This window comes from Pangasianodon hypophthalmus, chromosome 2, assembly GCF_027358585.1.
Source record: "Pangasianodon hypophthalmus isolate fPanHyp1 chromosome 2, fPanHyp1.pri, whole genome shotgun sequence".
Lineage (NCBI taxonomy): Eukaryota > Metazoa > Chordata > Actinopteri > Siluriformes > Pangasiidae > Pangasianodon > Pangasianodon hypophthalmus.
The window spans coordinates 21197066-21223843 of NC_069711.1; the positions used below are offsets into that span (position 1 = coordinate 21197066).

The 26778-nt window shown below is 38.2% G+C and overlaps 1 protein-coding gene across 6 annotated transcripts in view; it reads right to left on the reverse strand.

Moving 5' to 3' along the window:
* Positions 1-1232: 1232 nt before the first annotated feature.
* Positions 1233-26778, reverse strand: part of lepr (leptin receptor) — a 51807-nt gene continuing 26261 nt past the window's right edge. For all 6 annotated transcript variants that reach the window (XM_053231588.1, XM_053231581.1, XM_053231571.1 and 3 more), the window contains 14 exons: positions 24688-24833; positions 24305-24455; positions 16779-17048; positions 15193-15301; positions 14023-14252; positions 13717-13868; positions 12830-12983; positions 11763-11842; positions 9910-10123; positions 8228-8431; positions 7382-7459; positions 6488-6581; positions 5016-5091; positions 1233-4309 (listed from right to left, as the gene is read on the reverse strand). In XM_053231588.1, coding sequence (XP_053087563.1) covers positions 3551-4309; positions 5016-5091; positions 6488-6581; positions 7382-7459; positions 8228-8431; positions 9910-10123; positions 11763-11842; positions 12830-12983; positions 13717-13868; positions 14023-14252; positions 15193-15301; positions 16779-17048; positions 24305-24455; positions 24688-24833 — 2717 coding nt within the window. In that variant the 3' untranslated portion in view covers positions 1233-3550. The remainder of the gene's footprint in view (positions 4310-5015; positions 5092-6487; positions 6582-7381; positions 7460-8227; positions 8432-9909; positions 10124-11762; positions 11843-12829; positions 12984-13716; positions 13869-14022; positions 14253-15192; positions 15302-16778; positions 17049-24304; positions 24456-24687; positions 24834-26778) is intronic.

The window sequence follows — 26778 nt, forward strand, 5'->3', positions numbered from 1 at the left end:
ATGAGATAGTGTTAAACTGATAACAAACTGAAATTAGAAACTGATGACTGATTATTCTTTTCTCATTTTAATTTTTATGTATTTTTAAAAATGTTTATAGCTACAGCAGATTTTTTTTGCCTGTTTTAATGCCTTTAATATAAATAGCCCAAATGGTGAATGACCAAAATAGTTTTTAAAAAAAGTGACGTTTTAGAGGAACAAAACTGGCGCTTTTACACTCATTCATTCATTATTAGTAACCATTTTATCCTGATCAGGGATGCAGTGATTCTGGAGCCTATCCGAGGAACACTGTGTGTGAGGGAAGAATACACCTGAAGACACCAGTCCATCCCAAGGCTAAATGCACAGTGGCAATTTAGCATAGCTGATCCACATACTGCCATGTTTTTGGGAGGTTGGAGGGAACCAGAGAACTCTGAGGAAATCCACACGAACATGTGGAGAACATGCACAGAAACGTCACACAGACAGTAACCCGAGCTCAGGATCGCCTGCAGTAGGCGGATGTGATTACAGTAAATGAAGGCAAAATAAAACTCTGCAGAGTTTGACCTCTGATGGTCAGGAGGAGGTCACTGGTGGTATTTGTGTTCATTTGTGCACCTTCAGTTCTGGGTAATGATGAATATCCCATCCATCCATCCATCCATTTTCTGTACTGCGTATCCTACACAGGGTCGCAGGGAGCCTGGAGCCTATCCCAGCAGACTCAGGGCATGAGGCGAGAGACACCCTGGACAGGGTAGGATGAATATTCTAAACGTTATATTTTGTATATATTTATACATTGAGGTGACAAAGTCATGAATGGTAAAAGGGTCATTGTTTATAAAGATATGTAGTAGCCAGATTTCCCTCAATCCTCTTTCTTCAGTTGATATTTGTGAAGGTGAAGTGGGTTTTTTTTTTTTTCTTTTCGCAGTGTCTGCAATGTCTCTTTCTTTTGTATTCCCAAGGATTAGCGCATCACTACAGCACTGAGTCACTGCTTACTGGTTAATGACGACCCTTTCATTAAACAAAAGATGTCTGCATGGGTGGGCAGCACTATTTTTTCATAGACAGGCAAACACCATGCACCAACATCATGCACAAAACAGCACAAATGGCTTGAAGCACAAGACTTTCTATGTGCTTCAAGACAGGAAATACACCTCCAGCTGAGTTCCTATTTTTATATTTTTATATTTTTAATAAGGACATAGAATCAAGACAACAACTGACAGTGCTTGCAATAAATAAGTTTATTCAGACCAGAAAAATAGACATCAAATATTTATATACTGTACACACATTCTTTAGAAACATTAACAATTTAATAAATTCCATCACTGTCAATAACATTCAGTGGTCATCATACACTGGTTTTGATACAAAATAACAGACACTGAAAATAGACAGAACATTTCACATTTGATGCTTGAGATTTCGAAGAACGTAAACACAGATGACAAAATAGACATTCACAATCAAACATCATTGAAATATAACACAATATTTGTCACGTTGTTACAGATTGACTGGATTCAACCATGCAGCTTAAATCTTGAACAGTTTTAAACAGCACTGATTGCACTTGCTTTTAAAAGCACCTTAAATACTGTCTTCCACTAAACCGCAACGGTGTCTTGTGTTCTTGATGCCTGAGGAATTAACATCCTTTCTTTTTCCTGCTACTGTATGTGTGTGGTGGGATGGGAAAACCAGTCAGATGACAAAGTACTGGGTTTGGACCAAAATTAAGTTTTGGTCAGTAATATACTTTCACCTCTCTACTTTAAGAAACCATAAACACATTATTTTATTTTTTTTTTTTTTCACTAAAATGATGTTTTTATTTACTTTATAACCTTGCCTTGGGCCTTAGCCTGCAAAGATCATGTTGGATAACAAGCCATTTTTTTTTTTTTTTTAAACGCAGTCAGTCAGTCTGCCTAAATATGTCTAAAACCTTGATAGCTAAGTGTGCTTTTCTCAAGATTTGATCAAATTGTTGGATAGCAGTGTGCCATAGCATAACAGACATAAGCCTAATCAGTTCACTTTGTAATCGGATACTGGCTCTCAGAATGTTTGTGATGGTCTGGTGCCGCCACATCATCATCATCAAAACAGCGAAGAGCACTTCAGCACTCTGTACAGATGACAGCAGACATGCTTTTAAATGCCATGAGTGACTTTTACCTTGTGCTTGTGTTTACATGCTATGAGTGACTCTTACCTCAGGTACTGAGACAGAGACTGATGGATGACGCTGATAAATCAGTGCCTCATTGTCCACTATATACTTTTTGTTATGTTTTGTTATGTTGTTATGTTGTAGGTTTTTCCATGTAGAGGTATGCAGTTTTTTTCCAGTGGAGTTGGAATGGAGTTTTTAAATGCAGTTTTCTCCCTTTTCACTTTTGGGAGTATTCATTGAAAATGATAGAACTTGTTAAGATACATGCAAAATAATTCAGTTCAGGGAAGCCTGTAGTTTCCAGAACTACAGTACTGTGTAAAGGTCTTAGGCACATACAAAGAAATTCTATAGAGCAAAGATGCCTTCAAAAATAATGAAATTAAATGTTTCTACATTAAGAAAAATACTATAAAGAGCAGTAAACAGTAATGCAAGAAACAAAGTCAATATTTGGTGTGACGACCCTTTGCTTCAAAAACAAAATTAGTAGTCTCAGGTACAATGTGTGCAGTTTTATAAGGAAATGAGCTGTAGGTTTTACCGAGCATCTTACAGAATCAGCAACAGCTCTTCTGGGGGCTTTGACGGTCACATATTTTTGCACGCAAAACTCAGCAGCCTTCATTCTGTTTTTTTTGTCTGAAAAGTGGTCTCTTACATAATATGCTGCTTTCTTTACTGACATACAAACATTTTTCTGTTCAATTTAATTTTGTGCTAGAAAACTAATGTTTGGAAATCTAAATGTTTTTGTACTGACTCAATGATGTAGAAGTCATAAAATAAAAATCTTTAACAAAATTTATACTAAAAAAAAATAGGGTGCCTAAGACTTTTGTACAGTACCGTGAATATAGTAAAAAATGTCAAAATTTGTCAAAGTGAAGGGTTTTCCCATGCAGCCACAGATATATACTACCTCTTACAGCATTTCATATCAGTCAGTACTTCAGAACTTCATTTCCACCCTTGAACATACAAGGCACATCCCACGTGAGAAGGATGTAAAGCAGCAAGTTGTAGTAATAACAGGATGACATTTAACCTGTCGGTTGACATTCACAGTCACACTGTGCTCTGATAACAGGAAACGTTTCATCTAGGCACAGTGCCAAAGAAACTTTGGCTGGTTTCTTTCATAGTTTCTCTTATTGTTAAGGTACAAGAGAAGCAATATGAACTAATCACAGAAAAGTGATATACCAACCTGTCTGTTTAAAATCCTGTATTAGTCCAACTCATCATGCCCAGATCAGATGTTCCTTGTCAGGAATGAGATCATGGAAGAAGCAGGGAATTATAAAGAATTTAAAACATACAGTGTCGCCTGTTTCCGGAAGGTAGAGCCAATATTTCAGATCACAGCTGGATGGTGCTGTCGCCCACTGTCTCTCTCAAGAGTTTATTGGCTGCAGTCCGGAATTGGGGCAGATAGAGAGGAACGTTTGAATCACTGGCTTTCGAGTTCTTGCAGTCCAGCTCGGGACTGGAATCTGGAATCTGCTCCTCTGTTCCATCTTCCTCCTTAAACTCCTCCTCCAGCTCATCTTCTTCTCCCTCTTCATTCATTCCCATGTAGTAGAGTTCTTTGGACACTTGTGTGCTCTCTGAAGCTTCATCCTCTTGTTCTGACGTTTCAGAAAACTCCTCCACTGAGTTGTAGGAGCAGGAGTTTCGGGGATTGGCACCATCAGAAGAGGAATGGATCTCCAGCTCACACAGGCCTCCAGGGAAGGAGCCAGAAATGTCTGAGTTATTGGCAGAGAAGTTGCCTTCATCACTGGAGCTGCTCAGACTCTCCTGCTGCTTCCTCTGGAGGACAGGCTGATCAAACACCAGGACTGTGGAGTATGTTACAGACGACTGGCCTGACGTTTCAGGGCTTGCAGCTACAGTGGATGTATCGAGAGAAAGAGGTTCTAATGATCCTTCTATGGATGACAGATTGGTGCTTTGGCCTTCTGTATCGACTGAATGGTGAAGGAGTGCCTTGTCTTCTTGGTCTTCTTCCAGAACAAAAAGTTTCTCAACAATCTCCACCTCACATGCATTTTCAGACATCGGCAGAAGTGGACAAGCAGTAAGGCCCTCCTGATGACCGAATAGGTTGCCATCCAACTGCAAAGAGATAGCGAACAAATCTTCAGCATTTATTATTCCATGTTAAATAAAGGTTTTTTTACTGCTAGACAATACTTTTATTTTCGCTCTCTCATTCATTTCTGTTCACAGAGGTGTGTCTTTTAATGTTGTTTTATTTGATTTTAAACAAATATTTAGACATATAATTTACAGAGTATGTAATCTAAACCCCACTGACATTGAAGAATGTATGCTAAATGTAATGATATCATTAACATATCCAGTTATGATATACTGTACAGTTAAGTGCATACCCTCAGGATGCAAGTTGGGTTTTTCTTATTCTCATCTTCATCATCATAAGTAACAAAAAGGTATATATAAATATATTAATAGTAAAGCAATCACAATTATAACCATGGATGTGATATAAATTGCACTTTTATTCAACTTGTATTTAAGATCTCCTCCTGCTTGTGTTGTGTTTTTTTCAAAAACCTATGTTTTCTCTAACTGTATTTGCACTCTTTGGTTGTGTCTATGTGTTTGTGTTTCTTCAATTTCTAAATAATAGTCATCACTGTTGGTAATGATACCCACCAACCTGGGTGTCACTTCAATTAATGAACCTAGGGTAGATAAACTGTAAAACAGAGGCACACTTTTCATTTGGCCGGTGACTGTATGTCAACTGTATGCCCCTGTCAGCAGGAACATTTCTCATTAACAATACAAGTCTGACCTTTTTGAAATCTCTCCCCTTTGCCCAAGAGCAGTTGTTGGGATTTGGGACATCCTTCCACATGAGCTTCTTCAGTCTAAAGAGAAAATGGAATTTGAATTTGAAGATATAGAAAAAAATATATAGAAAGAATAAGATTTCAGTTCACATCCACACACCCAAACTATTACAACCTGCAGGGATGTTTAAACAGTGTGACAAAGCCACTACGTCAATAGGATCAATGGAATCAGCAGGGATCAATGGGATCATATATACATTTTGCAAACAACTTGAACTGTACTGTTGGTATGAACATTATTTCCAAAAGATGCAATGTTTTGATGTTGGTGGTAGAGAGTGCTATCTAGCACGTCACTCCAAAATATCCCAAAGGTGTTCAAATGGGCTGGGATCTGGTGACTATGAAGGCCATAGCATATAATTTATGTCATTTTCATCCACGTCAAACCATTCAGTGAACCCTAATGCCTTGTGGATGGGGGCAGGATCATCCTGGAAGAGACCACTCCCCTCAAAAATGCTCCATCACCAGGTAATGGAGATCAGTCAGAAGAACTCAGAAGGACAAGTGCCTCTGCCAGAAATAAATGCCCCACACAACATAACAGAGCTGCTTTTTTTGTGTACCTTTCAACCCATCTGTACATATATGTTTTTCCCTGCTCTTAACATCAATGCAAAGTACACAGATAGTCCCAATAGAACAACCTCTAGAAAAAAAACTGAATAAAAAAATAAACTAGCAATTTTATAATATATATGAAAACTCGGACAAGATGTATGTAAAGCTGTTGATTCTAACCAATTTTACAAAAGAATGAGCAACAGCACACTCTGCATAAACAGAGCAACGCATCCAAATTTATTTAATGGAGCAGACTTTCTTTTCTTCATTACTACCCATACTCACTGCCTGTGCATATTAGTGAGCTGTATGTTACTAAGTAAACAGGAAGAAGGTCATTTGTAACATAAGAACAGATGATGCATACAGTAGAATTATCCTAAAAGGTGCCTATAAAGTAAAAACCAATCTAAACCATGGGGATAATGAACCCAGTAATCAAATGCATTTGCAAAGAAGAGGTGGATTTTATAACCAGTGTGTCCTTGAACACAGCACTGAGCTGCCATGCTGTGCATTATGTACTCCAGAAAACTCTCTCTCTTCCAGCTGTTACTCTGCCCTCATGGTCATTGAACCATAAGAATTTCTGCAGTCCTTTCACTGTCATGTTTCATTCGGTCAGACGGCATACAAGTGTGGACAGAATCAATAACAATTATACCATGCTCAACCAACAACGTTTGCTATTTAATCGGTATTTTAAAGCGATAATCTTGTTTTGCCTAATGTTTAGGAAATTTTTTTTTTGCTCATTTTTTGTTTATTCTGTCCAATTTTATTTACATCTGATAAAATTTTCCCTGCCAGTGCCAAGATCTTTTAGAGGTAGACCATGACTTACTGGTTTTGTGAGATGATCAAAGTGACAAGCAGGACGACAAAGAGGAAGGCGATGATCATGAGAAGCATGTAGGCTGCAGGGTCACTTCGCACAGCTGCAAAAAAACAGCACATTTCTAAGACGGATTAAAGGATCTGAGATTTACCTCAGATGTGGTGTAGAATAAGTTTGCCAAGTCACACATACACATCGCAGTGTGAGCATTGTTACCCATCTATATTATATTACATTCAGCTAGTGCACATCTGGTTGGTATCTATCATACTTTGTCTTCATCAGCTGCAGAAGTGTTTGGATGTTCAAACGTCCCCTATAATTAAAATAGTGAAAGTCCAATTGTTCTGTTTAACCTAATACTTTGTGATACAATTTTCAAAGGTGCCAACATCTGCAGTTTAGCCAAGGACTTTTATGATTTCTGACCCCTTACTATGAACTATGCTTTTCTATTTTTCAGCTAAAGCAGTGATCAAACCCAGCATCAATAAAATTCACCTGGCAGAAAAGCCAATTCACTGAAGTGGAAAGGACACGGGACATGAAAGACACTCATTTGCTTCTAATAGTGATTACTATGACCTGTGAATTCACAAGCATTTTTGTTGTGAGCCAATAAAAACCAAGTGAACGAAATTGTTATCTCTGATTGGTAAAAAAAAAAAAAATTATTAATTAGCACAAACACCAGATGATTGCCTCAATGTTTTCTTACTGTTGCTTGGAAAAAACATATTGGAAGAAACAGCCATCTGATCTATGGACATACGCTAGAGTTTTTGTGGTAAAATTCTGCTTTTTTTTCTCTCTCTGCTTGTTAAAATTTTCTGGTTATCAAAGGTAGCACCTCTGAATATTTCTGATACAATAAAACTATAAATTAGCGATGTATGTTACCTGTGCATCTCACTGGCTCCCCTTCACCATCCACAAACACAGGGTACAGTTTAAACTCCTCTGTGCCATAAAAAGGCCCTGTGTGAAATGCAATGTGTTAATACGATATATACACAAACATGTCCAAAACATCCTATTTTCATTTACACTGACCTCTCACATCAAAGCTCACCCAGATGTTTCTTAATGACCTTTCATTTCAGGGAGCTAAATTCAGACACTTCCTGCACTTGTGCAAGCTGTGTGGTGGAGTGGTGCAGATCCAGGTGTAGCTTAATGGTATAATACCAGTAGATTATTAATTGTTGTTAGGTGTAAGGCAGTTTGTCAGTTTTCTATTTTTGTGGTCAGAAATGAACACTGATGTGGACGGAGCAGGGCACCAGGGGCCTTTCTTACCACAGAATGTTTTTTCCTGGCTTCAAGTCCTGAGCCATTTCAACCCAGTACTTTTAAAGTGTACATCCATTTCAACATAATACTAATTACATACAGTTGACTGATTTACTTTATTTGTAACAAATAAGAACAAACAACTCAGTTATGGCTAGTAAATCGTAATAAAACAGGTCACACAGGGTACTGTATATGCTGGATACAAATGGAACATCATATATTTGACTAGAATCAATAGCATGCCAAAGAAAACGAATTAAATCCCATTCTAAAAATTCATTACCATCACAAAGACAAAGAAATAGCCAATATAAACACTATGCCTTAGAGAATGTGTGAGCCTCTAAGACATAGTCTCCACCATAGTGCATCAGTAGACAGAAAACACATTTATTGGAAGTTATTTCTGCCACTAAAATTTCAGCACAAATGTAAAAGTTACAAACTTACGGCACAGCTGAAGATCCCTGGTGTTTGAGGCGACTCTGAGCCACTCTACTCTTCCAGCTGAAGTCCAGCCCTGGCTGGAATCACCACTCAGCTCCAGCCACTCAAGGACAAAGGAAAGGAGCAATGGCTGCTCACCCACCAGGCTCCAGGACAGAAACACACACGATGCATTGGCTGCTACATGGAACCAACGCACACACTGTCCTGAAGATAGGAAACAAAAGACCCATGTACTCAAAACCTGGACAGTAGTCATGCGTTGTTTGTATGCACAGGTCATATATGAAGAGCCATAAAGAGGTGAGAGAGCTGGGCAGACTAAAAGACTAAAGCGCTGCTGCATCACTTTATTTATGTAGAAATAAAGTAAAGCCTAATGCTGCAATTAAGGTGAAGTTGCCCCTTGTAATTCCTTGACTACAACCAGTAAAAGCCATCGAAAACAGCCCCTAAACTTCAACTCGTCAACTTGGGGTAATCTTCTCAACTATGAGTTCCTTCCCTGTTTACGGAGTGATGTCAAATCAACATGGCTACTCACAGTGTGAACAGTGTATCATTCCCCTTCTCCGCATTTAAATTAGTTTATAGCACTATTAGCTTTAGATCACTTAATATACAGACACAGTACTTGGTTAATTCTGTAACACTGACCATACTAATCTATGTTTTGAGAAGGTAATCATCAACATTTGAATTATAACTAATGCTAGCCGGCTAGTTTGTTGCTAAGCTACTCGCTATTGTCCGCTGTTGCTGCTGTGCTGCAATTTCAGTCTAAAATGTTTGAATGTTTGAAGTTCACTATAGTACAACAGTACCAATCGCTACACAGGCCTGGAACTGTAAAAGTGTGGTTAAAGCAGCTTTTTATCAGTTTTACGAGCTCTGACAGAGCAAACAAAATATATGCTTTCATATTTTCCATGTTTTTTCCCCACTTCGTACGTCAAATGTGCCGAGGTTGAAAAAGACATTATTATGGTGTTATTATGATGAACGCAACATAAATCCCAGCAGCACCACTATCAGCGGGTAGTTGGACAGCACTGTGGGTAATGTAGGACCATTAACCAACGTGAAAGTGAAAAATTAGCAAAGATGTTGATGAAATTACAAGATGCCATTAAAGATTATATGTTAATTAATAATGGTTAATATGCAAATCGTACAGTGTGGATTTTTTATTTACACTATTAAATGGAAGTCTGTAATGACTTGCTGTATTTTTTCATGCATTTAAATAGATTTTATAACAAACACAATGTAAAACATAATGTTATTTTGTTAATCAGAAGGAAAAGTACAACTGGAGCTGAACTATTAGACAAGTCAACATCGTGATAACAGGAGTACATGTTTACAAAAAAATACATCTAATAACTGTAACAAAAGCCTGCTGTCCTTCCCATTACAGGAACAGCAGCGTGTTCTATAAGCAAATAGACTGGGCACTGTGTCTAAACAACAAACAGCTCTTATCAAAGCAATTAGCTGGAAAAAAATATGTAATGGGTGAGCTAAAATAGAAGAACAGAACATGATGATAAGCAAGAGCACAACTGCATGATTTTTTAAAAAAAATCCTGACATGCCCTGCAGAAGGCAATCTTCTCTAAGGTTCACTAGTCAGTGTCAGTGTGCAGTGTTACAACCGGTACATTAAGAGTTCGTTAACTCACGTTTAGGTTGACGCACCAGAGTCATGTTACTATTCTTGGCTGAGGAGCCTAAAGAATTACGAGACATGACAGTGATGCTATGGACTTCCTCTCTCCACTGGAATGTGTAAAAAGTGCTTGGGGCTATGTCATCTGACCACACGTTGCCCCCTGAAGTCTGGTGCATCACTACAAGTCCCTGCACACAGCTGGCTGGTTCCTCTGCTGGAAGTGGCTGCAAGACATCAGGAGTAAAACTATTATTCTAATTATTCTAAAAAAATGTATTTTTTATAGAACTGCATAATAACTACTAAATTACGTTATCTCAGTACTATGGATGCAGTGATACCATTTTTATTTTCAGACCGAGCATGAGCACATTCTTTGGTACTTGTTGATACCAATACTGACACTGGAATGAGTAACCTACGTAGTATCACTCAATCAGGGACATCATGGAACATTTTATTAAGCTCTGTTTATGTTCTCCAGTTTACAGTTTACAGTCTAGTGGCTAGAAATGTGCATACGCGCATGTAACTAGGCTTGAGCTTTATAACATTAGCTAGTTGACATTCAATGAAGTACATCAATTTAGATACATTAATTAGCAAGGATCGAATACTGTAGGTTTGCAATGGGTTATGTTATACATAAACTAAAGTAATTTATAATATTGACTATAGAGTTCACTGTGTTGAGGAGAAAATTATATCACTCATCACAGTTAGCTAGCTAGCTTGTTGTGAACAAAAGACAAACATGGAGCTTCTGTGGGTTTTTTTTCCCCTTTCTGTAGCTCAAACGCCAGGTAAGAAATAACATAAGTCCCAGCTCTGACTTCCCAATTCTGAGGTAAGTCGTGTGCAGAATCACAGTAGTATCGGTGCAAGTACAAGTAAAGAAGCATAGTAATAGACTAGTATCTGCACTGATGCATCCCTAGTTGCAACAAGGTTCTTCATTGATGGCATGGAATAAAGATGGAGAATTCTGAAGAGTGGATGGAGTGGGTTCTCCAGTAAGGAGAGCAGGGTTATAAATATGGTGCACATATCCAAATATTTAAAATACATTTTGTCACCTGTCACATATTGTCACATAATGTCTATAGTAGCTTCTCCTCTTGCTCTGAAATTATATTTTACAAGTGTTAAAACTGTTAAAGAGTTTCCATAGAACCCTTTATTATTAAAGCACACATTTAGTTTTTAAATATGATCCATCTACTTAAAGGCTAGGCACAATAGGCAAACATGATCCACCAGATTCATAATATTGTGTATCATATTAACATTACTATTATTAGTTGGAATCAAGTTGACCTTATTTATACTTGTTTTATGCAACGGAGCTTTGTATTAGGAAATAAACAACTTACTATAAGAAACACATTAGCATGACAGATTATATAAGTCTATAGTCACTTCGTCTAAGAACTACACAATTTAATAGATTAATAGACTAAATTAAAATCTAAACAAATAAAACTACATTAATAGTAATAATAAAATCGCTGACCCACTGGCTACGTGTCACAAATGCGGGAAATAGATCAGGCACATAATACAGCCTTGATTCTTGGCAGTTAAGTGCTCCCTCAATGGATACAATGACATCATCAGTCATTTTCCCCTGTTTTTTCCTTCTGAAATGGCTTTGATGGCCTTCACTGTCAGAATGTTTTAAACCTCATGCATATTGGTCAAATTTCCAACATGACTTTACCCCTTCAAATAACTAAAAAAGTAAGAATAAAATGGAAAAATGGAAAAATAAAACTTTATCCAAGGACAGTTCACTCCCTTTCACTGTTAACGAAGCCACATTTGATACAGAATACATAAACCCATGAATTAAGTTTGTATTACCTTAAAGAGCAGAGTTACATTATTGTAACTTGCAGGAGTCTCTTGTATAATTCGCCAGAAGTCTGGCCCCATCTCTGGTGCTGAAATCAAACAAGCAGAGTGTATTAATAACCAGCACCATCACCTGCACTGCCTTCACTCACAAAGTATTGATGGTGTGAAGTATCAACCTGAATATACTAGTCATGTTAGGGTTCCAATGTAAAGCAGTGTTTTCCAACACAGCTCATGGGCCACTCAGGTTTTTTGCTCTCATACAAGGCCCAAGAAATGAAGTACATTAACTATGTGGTTCAGGTGTGTTGAAAAAGAGCAAAAATGTGGACCATCTAAGGAGCCCTGTGGATTACGGATTTTAGTCACAAAAAAGTCATATTTAAGGGCTCAGTCCATGTATAAGTCAATTTGGATAAATGTGGCTGACCTAATGAATCAATATAAATATAAATGCAAATGAATGTCTAACTACGCCGAATAAAAAACAGACCAATAACAATATATTCTTGGTGCAATAATGGCCATCTATAGATGTCTCTGGTGAGAACTTTTCCTCAGTATCATTCAGCTCGACTATGGACTGTGTTGGAAAACACTTATCATAATAATCACTGCAAACAGATACATCACTCTTCCTTTTTAAGGTTATTTGGCAATTCTTCACATTAATATTGCATTAAACAATTAAATTTAACATTAATACACCATAAGTAACATTAATTTTAATTTTAATAATAAACCAAATGAGCCAAATAATCAACACCTGCATTAACCAATGTTCATACCATCACTGAGTAAAATGAAGCCTCCAAAGGCCAACATGGACAACACCTTAATGAACATGGCTGCTGTTGTTTAGTGGCAAAATTCAGAACTGAGGCTGAAGCAAGTTCCAGTATTTAAACCTGGAGACCAGATTTCAGTAAGTCATGTTCTGTGGACCTATTTTTAGTCATGGATTGAATAAACTTTAGTCAATTATCAGGTGTTAACTTACTTTGTTACTTAGTAAATGATATGCATTGTTAATGTTAGCTAATGCAGTAAATAATGTTATATAAGAGGTTCACCTTTAATACTATAAACCAAGGATGCATGAGCCTTGCTCCAGTCACTCCAGTAACCTGAGCCGTTAAGTCTTCGGCAGCGCACCTCAACCTTGTACTGTATGCATGGGTCCTGTACCAGAATTGTTGCCCATGACTCAAAGAGAGGGCCAAACACCTGTGAAGGATAGGGTAAAGATGAACTAATAAGAGTAAGTGTATTCCCAGACACAATGTTTACGCCATTCACAGTTAACTCGTTAACTCATACTTTAATTCATACATAGCCTTGAACATATTTCTTAGCCACTTGAACCAAGTGGAAGCGGCCGCATCAATGGCTTGCACTCTCAAAGCATTTCAATTATGCAGCTAGATAAATTCTTGTAAACACAAACTGCTTTACCACATGCCACCTCAGGTCCAGCTCCAATATATTGTGATCTGTCGATCTCTCTCACTGCATGCTGGTCGTGTCATTTTGTTTTGCGTTTTTGAGCTTTTGTTTATGTTATGACCATGTGTCTTTGCTTTGGTTTAGCCTTATCTCTGCCCCTGTCATTGGTTTGTTTCCAAAATGTGTGCACCTGTTCTGTGTTCAGCCCTTATTTCATTTGCATATTTATACCACACTATTTCCATTTCTCACTGCAAAGTCTTTTTTAGTAATTTCATGTATTACTTGCATTTTGTGAGACTTGTTTTCTGTTCTTGTATTTTAACTCATGTCTGGTATCAATTGTGATTATGGACTATTCTTCCTTGATGGTGCCTACCTGTTTATTGTCCCCAGCTATGGATATGGATCAGCTACGATTGCCCATAAGTATAAACACACCCCGAGTATATACTTGTGTCCTGTCTCTAACCACATGTCACATGATCATGGTACAGTTGAAATCTTTCCTTACCTTCCACTGTAAATCTGCCATCCCATGCATAGGTACATAGCGTAGCTTATACTGCAGATTATATGCAGGCAGGTGAGGACGCTTCCAGCTTACGCTTAGTGTTTTGTTGGGTAAAGTGACTGCTTCCAGGTCTGAGGGTGGAGACGGCTTCACTGGAGAACATAAGTATGACTGTGTATTACTACTGCCTTTCCCCTCATCATAGAAAGATATAACAAAACACGATTCCCCCAAAATCACTCTGTTACACTTAATATGAAACAGGACAAGTAACACAATATCGTAACAATAACCTCAAACACTCACCATAGTCTATGGGTGAGACAAAGACAGGAAGTGACCTCACTTTGTTATAACTGCCCTCCACAACTAGCCACAGCTTATAGCAAGAGAACAGACTTAGGTCTCGCAGGGTGCATTCGCGATAGTCTCCAGTTCCATCTGGGCACTCCTCTACCCCAGAAATGGTTTCTTCATGTGTTTGTGTCATGGTTCCTTCCTCATGTGGTATCTCCTCACACATTCTCATATAACTTCTACAAAACACAGAGAGAACACAATAAGGCTGTCATGACACTAGATGCTTTTTGCTAACAACAGCACATGCTGTACATGCCATTACATAGAATGTAGTCGTTTGTATATTATAAATATATAAAGACATATATATAATGAGATATATATTTATATTCAATGCTACCAATGCTTGTTTCCATTCCAACTCCTGAGTGACATCAAGCACTGTTTTATCACTGAACCAATCACACAATTCACAGCTCAGAGGGCGAACAAAAGAACAAACACGGAGGACAGAGTGCTGATGGAACATTAGTTTTGCTAGTGAACAAATATAAGGGGCTTTACCATATATTGAGTGGGAAATAATTGAATGCCAACTGCATCTGCATAGAGAAGCCTTCTCCTTGCCTTTCTGTCCAAAGATAAGGCCATAGTTTGTCTAAATATTAAGAAAAATAAAACTAATCTCCATTATTAATGAGGAGCACAGTGGTGCAGTGGGTAACGTTGCTGCCTCACAGCTCCAGAGTCCCTGGTTCTATCTTGAGCATGGGTTACTGTCTGTGTGGACTTTCCCATGTTATCCCTGTGTCTGCATTGTTTCCTCTGGGTTCTCTCATTTCATCCACCTCCCAAAAACATGCTTGTAAGTGGACTGGCTACTCTAAGTTGCGAGTAAGTGTGAATGTGTGTGTATGTTGCCCTGCTGTAGACTCCCGTCCAGGATGTTTTGGGATTGGCTCTGGATCCACTGCAACCCAGACTGTAGATGAATGAATGAATGGTTTATTGTTAATAATAATTAATTTAATCTAGATAGCTATGCCAGCTAGTTAGCCAGTAGGACCCGTATGCTTTTCATATCAGCACAATCGATGCTCCAGCCAGTCCTTTTGAGAGAAGCCTTAATTTAACATCAGTGTAAGGATCTGAAAAGAAGGGTGTGAATCTGCATACCTGTACAGGAAGCGTATCACAGCCCACGCACTCTTATTCCATTTACAGGTCATTGAATCAACTCTCAAACGCTGATCAGTTTGACAGGTTATATTTGCATCAAAGAATCCTGAAAATGAAGACATTATAAATAACTGCAAATTATCACCATAAAAGTAACACATGTTCCCTCTGACTTAAATGTAATAAAATAAGGAAGTTTCATTACATATAAAAGATGATTGGGAACTGACTGATATATAAGTTGGCCATAAAAATTGATTGATATTACAACTATGCACATTTATTATCACTGGTGGAAATCTTGCTGATTAACCCCTTGGATTTCTCAGCTTTAAGATGTTTTTATGATTATTCAGTAAATACACTGGAACTATGGAAAGGAATGATGTATAGCTACAAGAGTATAAGTCTGTATAAATGTACATCTGGAGACAACAAATGCATCCTGGGGGTTTAAGAGGTTAAGCACCAATAATTTCTCTTTGCTCTATAGGAAAACTACATTAATTACTATAACATTTATTCATTATTACGAAGTAAGCTGATGCTCTCTTGAAGGGATGTGGCATTGTTGCGTGAGTCAGACCTCTTATCCAACCACATGCATTTATGTACACTGTATGGCCTATATGTGTTTGTCTACCCTAAACTGTTGCTACAAAGTAGGAAACACACAATTGTCTAGGATGTCTTTGTATGCTGTAGCATTACAATTTCCCTTCATTGGAACTAAAAGGCCCAAAACTGTTCCAGCATGACAATGCCCCTGTGCACAAAGCCAGGTCCATGAAGACATGGTTTGCCAAGGTTGGAGTGGAAGAACTCGAGTGGCCTGCACAGAGCCCTGACCTCAACCCCACTGAACACTTCTGGGATGAACTGGAATGCCGATTGCACCCCAGGCCTCCTCACCTGACATCAATACCTGATCTCACTAATGCTCTTGTGGCTGAATGAACACAAATCCCTAAAGCCATGCCCAAAAATCTAGTGGAAAGCCTTCCCAAAAAGGTGGAGGTTATTGTAACAGCGAAGGGGGACTAAATCTGGAATGGGATGTTCAACAAGCAGAAATGAGTGTGATGGTCAGGTGTACACATACTTTTGGTGTAACAAATAGTGTAACTAAAGGCAACTCATTGTACCAGAGACTTGCTACAGAGGTAGAGACATTAGTTTAGAAGAGGGAGGGGTTTCCCAGATTTTACATTCTATATACCCTCTCTGGTATGATTAGCAAATATATGACAAAGTATTTTTTTATCTTAAGTCGACAATGAAAAAATGTTTAAAGATCAATGGAAAAAGAAGTATACATTTATTCTCATGTTCACAGTCTCTGGCACCAGTCAAACTAACCATAAACTAACCATTAATGGTTAAGCATTAAAAGGTAAATGTTGCTGTCTTTCAGTCATGTTAGTTGCTTATCTGGACCTTTCTAACTAAGACATTCTACATAATAGGACCTTCACAAATTTTAATTGAACGTATAGTAATACTCAACTAAATGATATTTCCATGCATTTTGTGTCAATGAGACAAGGTCAGAGAATCAGAGATTGTGCCACAACTTGTCTCACCTTCTACATAGACCTTGGTGTAGGCAATGCTGCACTTATATCTCTCTCCCCACGGGTAACAGCACATCAGTGTGTCAAAGCCAGGTTCTTTCGACCTGATAGTGACTGCGCTGACTCTTTCGTTGATCATTCGGTATTGGCTTTCTGGAAGCATCTGGCCATTCAGCATCCACACAGCCTTACTGGCAGCCCAGCTGTGGTTGTGCAACACACTATACACTGTTATTTCTGCTCCAGGCCTTGTGAACTCTTCAGCAGGGATGTAGCTCACTGTTAAGGTTTGGAAAAAAAAACAGAGCAAAGAATAAATTAGAGTTTAACAGGTATACAGAAGAACATGTTAGTAAACAATGTGACAGCATTTTTCATACACCTAGTGTACTGTATTTGTGGTGTAGAGAGCTCCACAGTCCTTTCGCAGGGACTCCGGGGAATTTTCCGGAAAGTTTTCTCTCTTCTGTAAACGCAACACTCCAACTCATCTTATTCATAACTTATTCTTTTGAAAAGTTGTCAACTTTAAACATCAGATCTTTACTTTTTTTTATACCACAGCACTGTTGAATGCTCATCAGAGTAGTCAGAAGGTGTTGAGTATTTTTCTGTAACATTTTTACTATATAGCGCTTTTTTTTTTTTTTTTTACATTTTTACTATATAGACTTACTATACAGCGAGATGCTTATTTAACATTTTTGAAGGAGTCTCCAGTGTCAGTGATTTGTAACAGTCAGAGCTAAAGGTGTAACTTTACTTAGTAGCTTTGTAACTATGTTTTCTAAAAGAGTGAAATCTTCAGGATGGAGGGATTCAGCTTTGCGGTTTCTCAGTAGTTTCTCAGTAATTGTGTTTTGAATATTAACTTCTACAGAAAGAGGCTGGTAAGGAAACAAATGTTTACAGCTGTTATAACTCAAATGATAACAGGAACCAACTTGTTTCACAGAAGTTCCACAACATTGTAATATGGATAAATGAATAGAAATGGATAAAAAGTATGATATATTGTTTATTTAAATTTTTAAAATGTTGTGAGGTATAAATTGCATAAGAGGAATAAAATATTTGTAATAATAATCACCTTCGGAATAAGGCCCACTATGTTTCACGTCATGCCACCCCATCACTGATTATTTATAATAGCAAACCTGTTGTGGTTTCTTTTTTATGTATGTAATTGACTCATCTCTTCAAAAAAAGCGGTGTCTAGTTATGATATTCTGACATCCGTTTTATAATCTGTGATGCTACACACATCATATCAACAAACATGTTTTCTGAGCATCTGATGGCTGCTGTTTGTTACCATTGGTTTGTTTGGAGGATATGCAAAGCAAGTACCTCAACCATAACCAACATCTACAGGATATAGGTTCACAAAAAAGCAACAAACTGAGTTGAGCAATTAAAGCTGAGTTAAAGCACGTGGACAATCCACAAAGCCCTAGTTTTTCCTGGTATATTTTGATTGTTTTGTCTCAGAAGCTTTCTGTCAGCAGCTGATCCTCCGTCTTCAATCTCCATCTTCAACTGAGCGAGTGCACTGAATCTTTCCATGCAGGTTACTATGGTGACTAAGCCTAACAAATGTTTGACAAACACACTATAATCCTGCTCACATGCTGCAATACAAATACTCAGAACTAAAGAACTAAAAAAACAAGCATGCATTTTTTCCATGGATTTCATTTTTTTGGTGGAATGATGAATGAGATGTTCATTGAAGCTCAATATAGACCAATCCTGCAATATCACTTGAAAACCTAAATGCATCAGCATCATTGGCCCAATGTATGTAAAGATAAAACTGTCATTTATTTAGATTTATTTACATATTAGAACCCTCTTGTGCTATTTGCTGTATTTAACTATAAATGCATGCAATTACATTCAGTATCCTCATTTCAGGGTCCTATGAATAATTAAAGCATTGATTTTAGTTGTTTCTTATCTACTTGTTTGATGTCAAGTTCACAGATTTACTCTTCTTTAATTTCCTTACACTTTTCTGTAGCAGATTGTGTTATTTTTTCCTCTACAATAATAGTATCTGGCAAAGCTGGTCATTTAACACAGGACTCTATAATGTTTGTATTTCTTAGCAATAAAGAAAGAGGCACTTTTATCTCTGGTGTACAATACACAGAGCAGAAGAATATTTTTGTTCATGAAGGACATGTAAAAAGACCATAAAGAGTAGAACAGATCATCATGAGTGTTTACTGCATGACGCAATCCATGAGCAAACTATGTTACACTCAAAAAGTGAAAAAGCTAAAAGGTCTATAAAGAGCCTGCAGATGTCATGTCTTTTGTCACTCCTCCCCATCCTTCTCTTCATACCCCAGTCATTCTCCCAGCCACTGACCAAGTTTATGAGCCGTGAACTCATGCTGCTGTAATTTGCTCCACAGTTCTCTGGACTGCTCCTTTTGCTCTGGTTGCCTGATTTTGTATTATTTACTTAACCTTTTCACTAAAATCTTTAACATGAATCCCAGTTTTCTGAACTTATTTTGTTAGGCTTCTGGGACAAAGTCTTATAGAGATTACTGATGAGATTTAAAAAAAAGACCTGATGGAAAGAGGAAAGTGTGGAAACTGCTCATGATTTAAAGCACACCATCTCATCTGTGTGCTTGCTGCCGTGAGTATTTATGGCTCCAGTGGAAGTGACCTGCTGATCATCTTTTACTGATGATTTGAGCAGCAACAGCAGCAGGAGGATGATTTCAGAACTGTACAGAAGCATTTTAATGTTCACTAGTAATTATTACATATAACAATTACTTCATTGTTATTTCATATAAAATTAAACTACCTGGGGAAAACAATGAGCAATGAGACATAACAATTGAAACAATGCATTTAAAGTACGTATATTGAACACATAATGACGAAAGTGTCTCCTGTCAGTCATGCTGTAGCCTTGATCTTTCCTACTCAGTAATACATACATGGTGTTAAATGGCCAGCATTGCCAGGTAATGTTGCTATAGGGAAAAAATATTATTTTATTAAATTAAATCTCCAATAAAATAAGATAAAATAATTGTAACAAATTTAAAGAAGTATAAATTTGGGTGCTGCTTTTCCAAGATGGTGAACTTGCTGACCGCGAAGTGGTTGACGGGAAGGGGTTGACTGGACGGGTAATATGCAGTGATTTGTGTTTTAAACAGATAAACAGGCTGGTTCAATGACTGCATCAGTATTTTGCATGTACAACGATCTGTCATAACCACAATCAGATGATGGAAATGTAGCTAGCTAGCTCCTGGAGAACAGTGGTGAACACACCGACCAACACAGATTCCTGGAGATGGGGCTTCATGTACATAGGGATGGATAGGAGATGGGGTCAAGGAGTAAGCAGATAACCCCAATGTTTTTGTAGTTCATCTTGTAACAGCTAAAGTTCAAATTCTATCTAATGCACCTTTAATTACTCAGATCCAACCAAATGCTTTCTGGTTTGGTACGTTAGCTGCACATCTCCAGATAAAACGGCTCTGCAGCTGGTTATCGGCAGCCCGATATCTGCCATGTGCAGGAATCCCACTTAGCCCTGCCATCATTTGTTTGCTCTCCTGCCATCCAGAAGGCACTACAGAAATATCTACTCATGCACTGTGAAGCAGCTTCTTCCCAAGGGCCATCACCTTAATGAATCAGACCATCCCACTAGAACTGCATCCTCTGTAACTGCCTCCACACACACAAAGTTTAAATCTCACAATCCACCGCACTGACAAACACCAGCAATTATAAGCTTCTCTAGTAGGAATAGCTGTATATCACCATTGCATTGCTACTAGGACTTTAATTCTATTACTGCTCTATTTCAACATTTCATACTACATACTCAACTTTGCTTTGCACACTACCCACCCTGCCACTTTACATGGCAGCAGTGGTGTGTCACTATAGTATTCTTTCTGCTCTAATAACCTATTCTGCCTTTATAACTTGTCTGTATATCTTGTATGTATGGCTTATTCAATTTAGATAAACCTGTATGGCTTCTCCAATTTAGATACACCTGTATGGATTATCCAGTATATATCAGGGGTTGCACAGGCTGAGAGGCTCGTTTTTGGACCCTATTGAACTCAGAGTTGAATATAGCAGTTCAACCCCCCCGGACTTCCTGGAAAAAACTCCTAGACACTGCTCAAGACAGAGCATCTTGCATCCAAGGAGAGCCAGTCATTGAGCTACAAGGAGGGCTCTGTTGACGGACATAAACTTCTGTGCTGCGCACTCTCAGCTCCAGAATCAACTATTTCTGCCGAGTCATGTGTTCTGCAAGTCGTCCACATCAGTGAGAATTGGTACATCCTTGAATAGTGTTATACACAGATGTACGAACTTGTTCATTTATTGCCCTGATTTATTTATTTTGGTTGTTTAGCCTAAAATGACTGAAACTAGAAATGTCATTTGTATCCTGTGTGGATAGTCTGACACAATCTTTACTGTTGTTTATCAGCATTTAACTGCACTAATAAAATAGCTTCAAAGAGTGACATTAACTCTGCTGTCTGCTTTAACTATGGGAAAAGTGGCTACTCAACTCCTTTTTTGATTTACTGGTCGACTAGTAAAAACCTATAGTCACACAACCACTAATACAGGAGTAAATACCCTCAAACTAAAGCTGAAATTCTGTATATTAACATCATAGTTATTGTTTCATTTCACATACAAAATGCCAGACTACTGAGCTGAAAAAATGTCATCCCACAATTATTTATTTATGTCCTACACTGTTCTCTATGGGCAGCACATCAAAAAGTTGTTGTTTGGTGATTGGCCTAAGGCAGGAGACACAAAGACACACCCAAACGGAAAATATGAATCCACAATGAGTTAAATGAGTTAAAATTGTTTTATTTCCAGCCAGATAGCTTAACTCACACTGCTTTACTCAAGTTTGTAGTTAATAAAGAAACTCTATCATAATTAAAGTGAGTCACCGTTTGTGCGTCTGTGTGTGCAGGTTTCACCCCTGAGATCTTTGATAAGCACTCCCTCTACTTACAGTATGAAGACATGAAGTCACACTGTATCTTTATAAACACCCACAACTGCTCAAATCATCCGAAACAGATTTCTTTTTTTAGTTTGCATAATCAATCAACAGAGAGGAAGCTATGGGGAAAGCTAAACAAGCATGCACGCACACACATGCACACACACACAAGCATCCTCAGTGGGCATACGGCTGACTCAGTGTAATCATCTAGGCCCAATGGTGAGACATTGGACCATGCATCCTGTGCAAGGCAATGTTCAATGTTAAACTCATAGAGACTTTTAATAAGAGCTTTTAGTGCAAAATGAGGACAAAAATAACTGGTTTGGTGAACCTAAAAGTGACCACATCAGAAAGAACTGCCTAATAATTTCTAGCAAGTCAGTACAATGGAGGGCTACAGCACAACAAGCACTCAATGGTCTGTTTAGGAGCTAAAGTAGTATTCAGTGCTCAGATACAATATAGGCTAATGCAGTAAAACATGCATAAAGAGCTCTCCATCACTTAGATAACACAGCCAAAAGGCCCAAGAGAAAAATTCAATAAAAACAAATAATTTAGGGACTTAATGGATAAGTATTACAATGGCACAGCTAATCTTTGTCCAACTAAATTAACTAATGTACAATAGACTAATTCAGAGCCTCAACATTCAGGATGGAGAACATAGGACTGCAAAAAAATGGAAAATCTGTAAAAGAAAGTGTACTATTTAACCACTATGTTCTAACTTTGTACTTTTGTGCTCTTAATGGTAATTAATTATTAATGGAGCTCCAGTCTTAAATATACACCAATCAGCCATAACATTAAAACCACCTGCCTATTATTGTGTAAGTCCCCTTGTGCCGCCAAAACAGCCCTGACCCGTCGAGGCATGGACTCCACAAGATCTCTGAAGGTGTGCTGTGGGATCTGGCACCAAGATGTTAGCAGCAAACTACAAAGTACTGTAAGTTGTGAGGTGGGGCCTCCACGGATCAGACTTGTTTGTCCAGCACATCCCACAGATGCTCGACTGGATTGAGATCTGGGGAATTGGAGGCCAAGTCAACACCTTGAAGTCTTTGTTATGTTCCTCAAAACATTTCTGAACAATTTTTTTTCAGTATGGCAGGGCAAATTATCCTGCTGAAAGAGGCCACTGCCATTAGGGAATGCCGTTACCAGGAAGGGGTGTACTTGGTCTGCAACAATGTTTAGGTAGGTGGTCCGTATCAAAGTAACAACCACATGAATGCCAGAGCCCAAGGTTTCCCAGCAGAACATTGCCCAGAGCATCACACTGCCTCCGCCAGCTTGCCTTCTTCCCATAGTGCATCCTAGTGCCATCTCTTCCCCAGGTATGCGACAGACGTGACCATTGTAGTCACTTTTGGCAGTGGACAGGGGTCAGCGTGGGCACTCTGACCGGTCTGTGGCTATGCAGCCCAATATGCAGCAAGCTGCGATGCACTGTGTGTTCTGACACCTTTCTATCATAGCCAGCTTTAACTTTTTCAGCAATTTGTGCTACAGTAGCTCTTCTGTGGGATCACACCAGACAGGCTAGCCTTTGCTCCCCACGTGCATCACTGATCCATGGGCACCCATGACCCTGTTGCTGGTTCACCAGTTGTCCTTCCTTGGACCCCTTTTGGTAGGTACTAACCACTGCATACAGGGAACACCCCACAAGACCTGTCGTTTTGAAGATGCTCTGACCCAGTCATCTAGCCATCACAATTTGGCCCTTGTCAAAGTCACTCAATGTTAATCATTGTTATGTTATTATGTTATAACATAATCAATGTTATTCACGTCATCTGTCAGTGGACTTAATGTTATGGCTGATCAGTGTATATACATCTCTATTAATAATAGATATTATACTGTTATTACTTGGGCAATGTCTTGCAGTGCCTTTTGAATCTCAAGGGTTTCTTAAAACTTGTTAATGCCTTTATAGTGTAGGCATTTTGTGTTTACTGCACTCTGTTAAGAAGTACAGGGTGGAGCCTAACAGGGTGGAAATACAGAAGCAGGATTATCTATAACAGCGAAATTAGTCATCGTGGTAGAACAATGGTTAACCTTCAAAATATTAACCACATAATAATAAAATTTCAATCTACAAACTTCAGTATCTATACTTCATATGTACATTTTACCCCATATGTCTATCTATCTATCTATCTATATATATCTATCTATCTATATATATCTATCTATATATATCTATCTATATATATATATATATATATATATATATATATATATATATATATATATATATATATATATATATATAGGGAATGCATGTATATATATATAGACTAAATTTTACCAAACACTGTACATTAATAGCCTCAGTCTAAAAGGTTGTATGTTATAGCAATAATATTTGAGCAGGAATATTCTTGACTAAATTCGAAGTTGGAATAAGGAAAAAACTCATGAGTGTTGGGAAAGGGTGCATGAGGCTGCTGTGTTGCAGCATCCATACCATCAAGTGTGAGGTAGAACGGCTGGCTCCAGTCACTCCACTCGCTCCAGTAGTGAAGGTGATGGAGGCTCTTGCAGCGCACCTGAACTGTATATCTGACTCCAGAAGTGAGCTGACTCAAAGACACCCATGGATGCTGGACATTAAGCACCTAACACAGATAAACACACACATACACACACAATGAAATGCACGACATAGGTTTCAGAATTTAAAATCAGTGTGTGAAATCTTAGAACTAATTTCTACAAATGTATCACAATAAAGAAAAAAAATCAGAAGCATGCAAGTGAATCTGCTTATGTTTTTCTATACCCATCTAATTGTATCTAAAACTAAATGATTGTAACTATATTACTGTAGTTGTTGCTGGTTTTACTCACCTCCCAGTGTGTGAGAGAAGTGTTGGATGAGTAGCGGAGCTCATAGTAAAGTGGGTGTTTATTATTTTGTGAGTCATTCCAGGCGATCATCACCTCACCCTCAGTAGTTACATTATAACGCAGATGAAATGGTGCGTCTGGCTTCCCTGTGAAGAGAAGTCATTCAGGAAATATTACAAGGAAGACGAGTCCATCTTTGTGCTCTCTGTGCCTAATTTGAGCAGATGGTAACTTGATACCTACAGTGTATCTAACTTAGAAACACACCAGACAGTAACACACTCAGACTCTACTTTATCCAGGTCAACTCTGTATTTCAGACTAACTACTAATTATTACTATAACCTCTTATTATATGTCAAGATGATGTATCTTAGTCTCAAAATTCTGTTGTGTGAGAGGAAATTTCTTCTTGAATGATTGTATGTTTTTATTTAGCTTCTAGATGCAATTTCTATGCTCATATAAGTTCTTTATCCTATGTCCTGCATTTATGCCAAGTTTATAGTTGTGTAATTTATGAAATTTATGAAAATCCCACTCTCTAGTTGGATCCCACAACATCAATGACATTAATACCCAAAACAGCAGAGCTTGGTATTATCACTACAAAGTGATTTGCTTTGGGTCTACATTCATTGTTGTTGTTCTTCTTTTGGCTGGTCCCGTTAGGGGTCACCACAGTGGATCATTTGTCTGCATATTTGATTTGACACAGTTTTTACACCGGATGCCCTTCTTGACGCAACTCTCCCCATTTTTATCCAGGCTTAGGACCGGCACTGGGACTGCACTGTCATATGTAACCCCAGTGGCTGGGGCTGGTTCCCTGACCAGGAATCGAACCCGCGCTGTGGCAGTGAAAGCACCGAGGCCTAACCAATAGTCCTCCAGGGACCCAAATGTGTCTAAATTCATTGAGTTTGTTAAAAAAATTAAATTAAGCAGGGACTCACAGTAACGAAATTCAAGAACTAATATAAAGCACAAGTTCAAATGCACTCAGTTTTTTGGTATCTACAAAGCTAAAGTGGGTGTGCAGCTGCTTTTACAGTGGTCATCTCAGATCGGTTTAATTCTGCATACTGCCAGGCTTTTACAGGCTTCAGACCATCACATGTGGTTTTACTGTAAATTGCCTCTCATCCATCTCATCAGTCACCCTTTGTTAATCTACACCGCAGGAAACTGTTTTAGTGGAAAATGGCCTTCTGTACATTTGTCATCAGGCTGCGGTGTAAAGAGCATTGATTTGAGCACACACCCCTTGCGTTACAAATGCTTTTCCTATCAGTAGAAATCTACCTGGTTATCATGCTTTCCCTAAATACCTCAAATCTGTCAAAGTACAATAAGCTCATCAGGTCTGAGAAGTAGTTTCCTCAAAACTATAAAAAGTGATTGCAAGCCCACAAACAACATTTTCTCTCAACAATTTTCTCTCTAACAAATTTATTTATTCAGATTTCCAGATAAACGTCAATATTGCCTGTTGTTGTCTCAAAATGCCTTAGTGCAGCTTTAGTGAAGATGCTGTGGTGTATCATCATTCATTTATTGAATAAGAACAGGGAGCAAAGTCACACAGAGATCAAATTAGTGTCATATTATAACCTGAAAATAATTAATGATATCGAAAGCCGTTGTTACCAAATAAGTGTGCTGAAAATGTCACAAACAGGAAGTCATTGTTGTAACCGCATATCTCTAAAATAGACATAGGCAGGAATCATAGCTTCTTGGTGACATAGCTTTTTAAAAAACAAAAACAGGAGACCTTTTCCTGTTGATGCAGATGTGAACATTATTCTTTGAGCCTGCTACAGGTCACAGCCTACTTTATACTGTGTGTAATATAAATTCGTAAACAAGAAATACATTTTAATAAAACAGTCAGTTTAAAAACGTTCTTGTCTGCTTTCGATCGTACTGACAGACCAGGTTGTTAGCATTAATGGAGATACTTCAAATCGTACAAAGTGCAGTATGGTGTCAAATTAGGTTCTGTTTAAGGCCCACTATTGTTCTTGCTTTATATCCAGCCCCTAGAACACGATTTCCACCTTTGTGTTGTGGTTCCCATGGTGACGA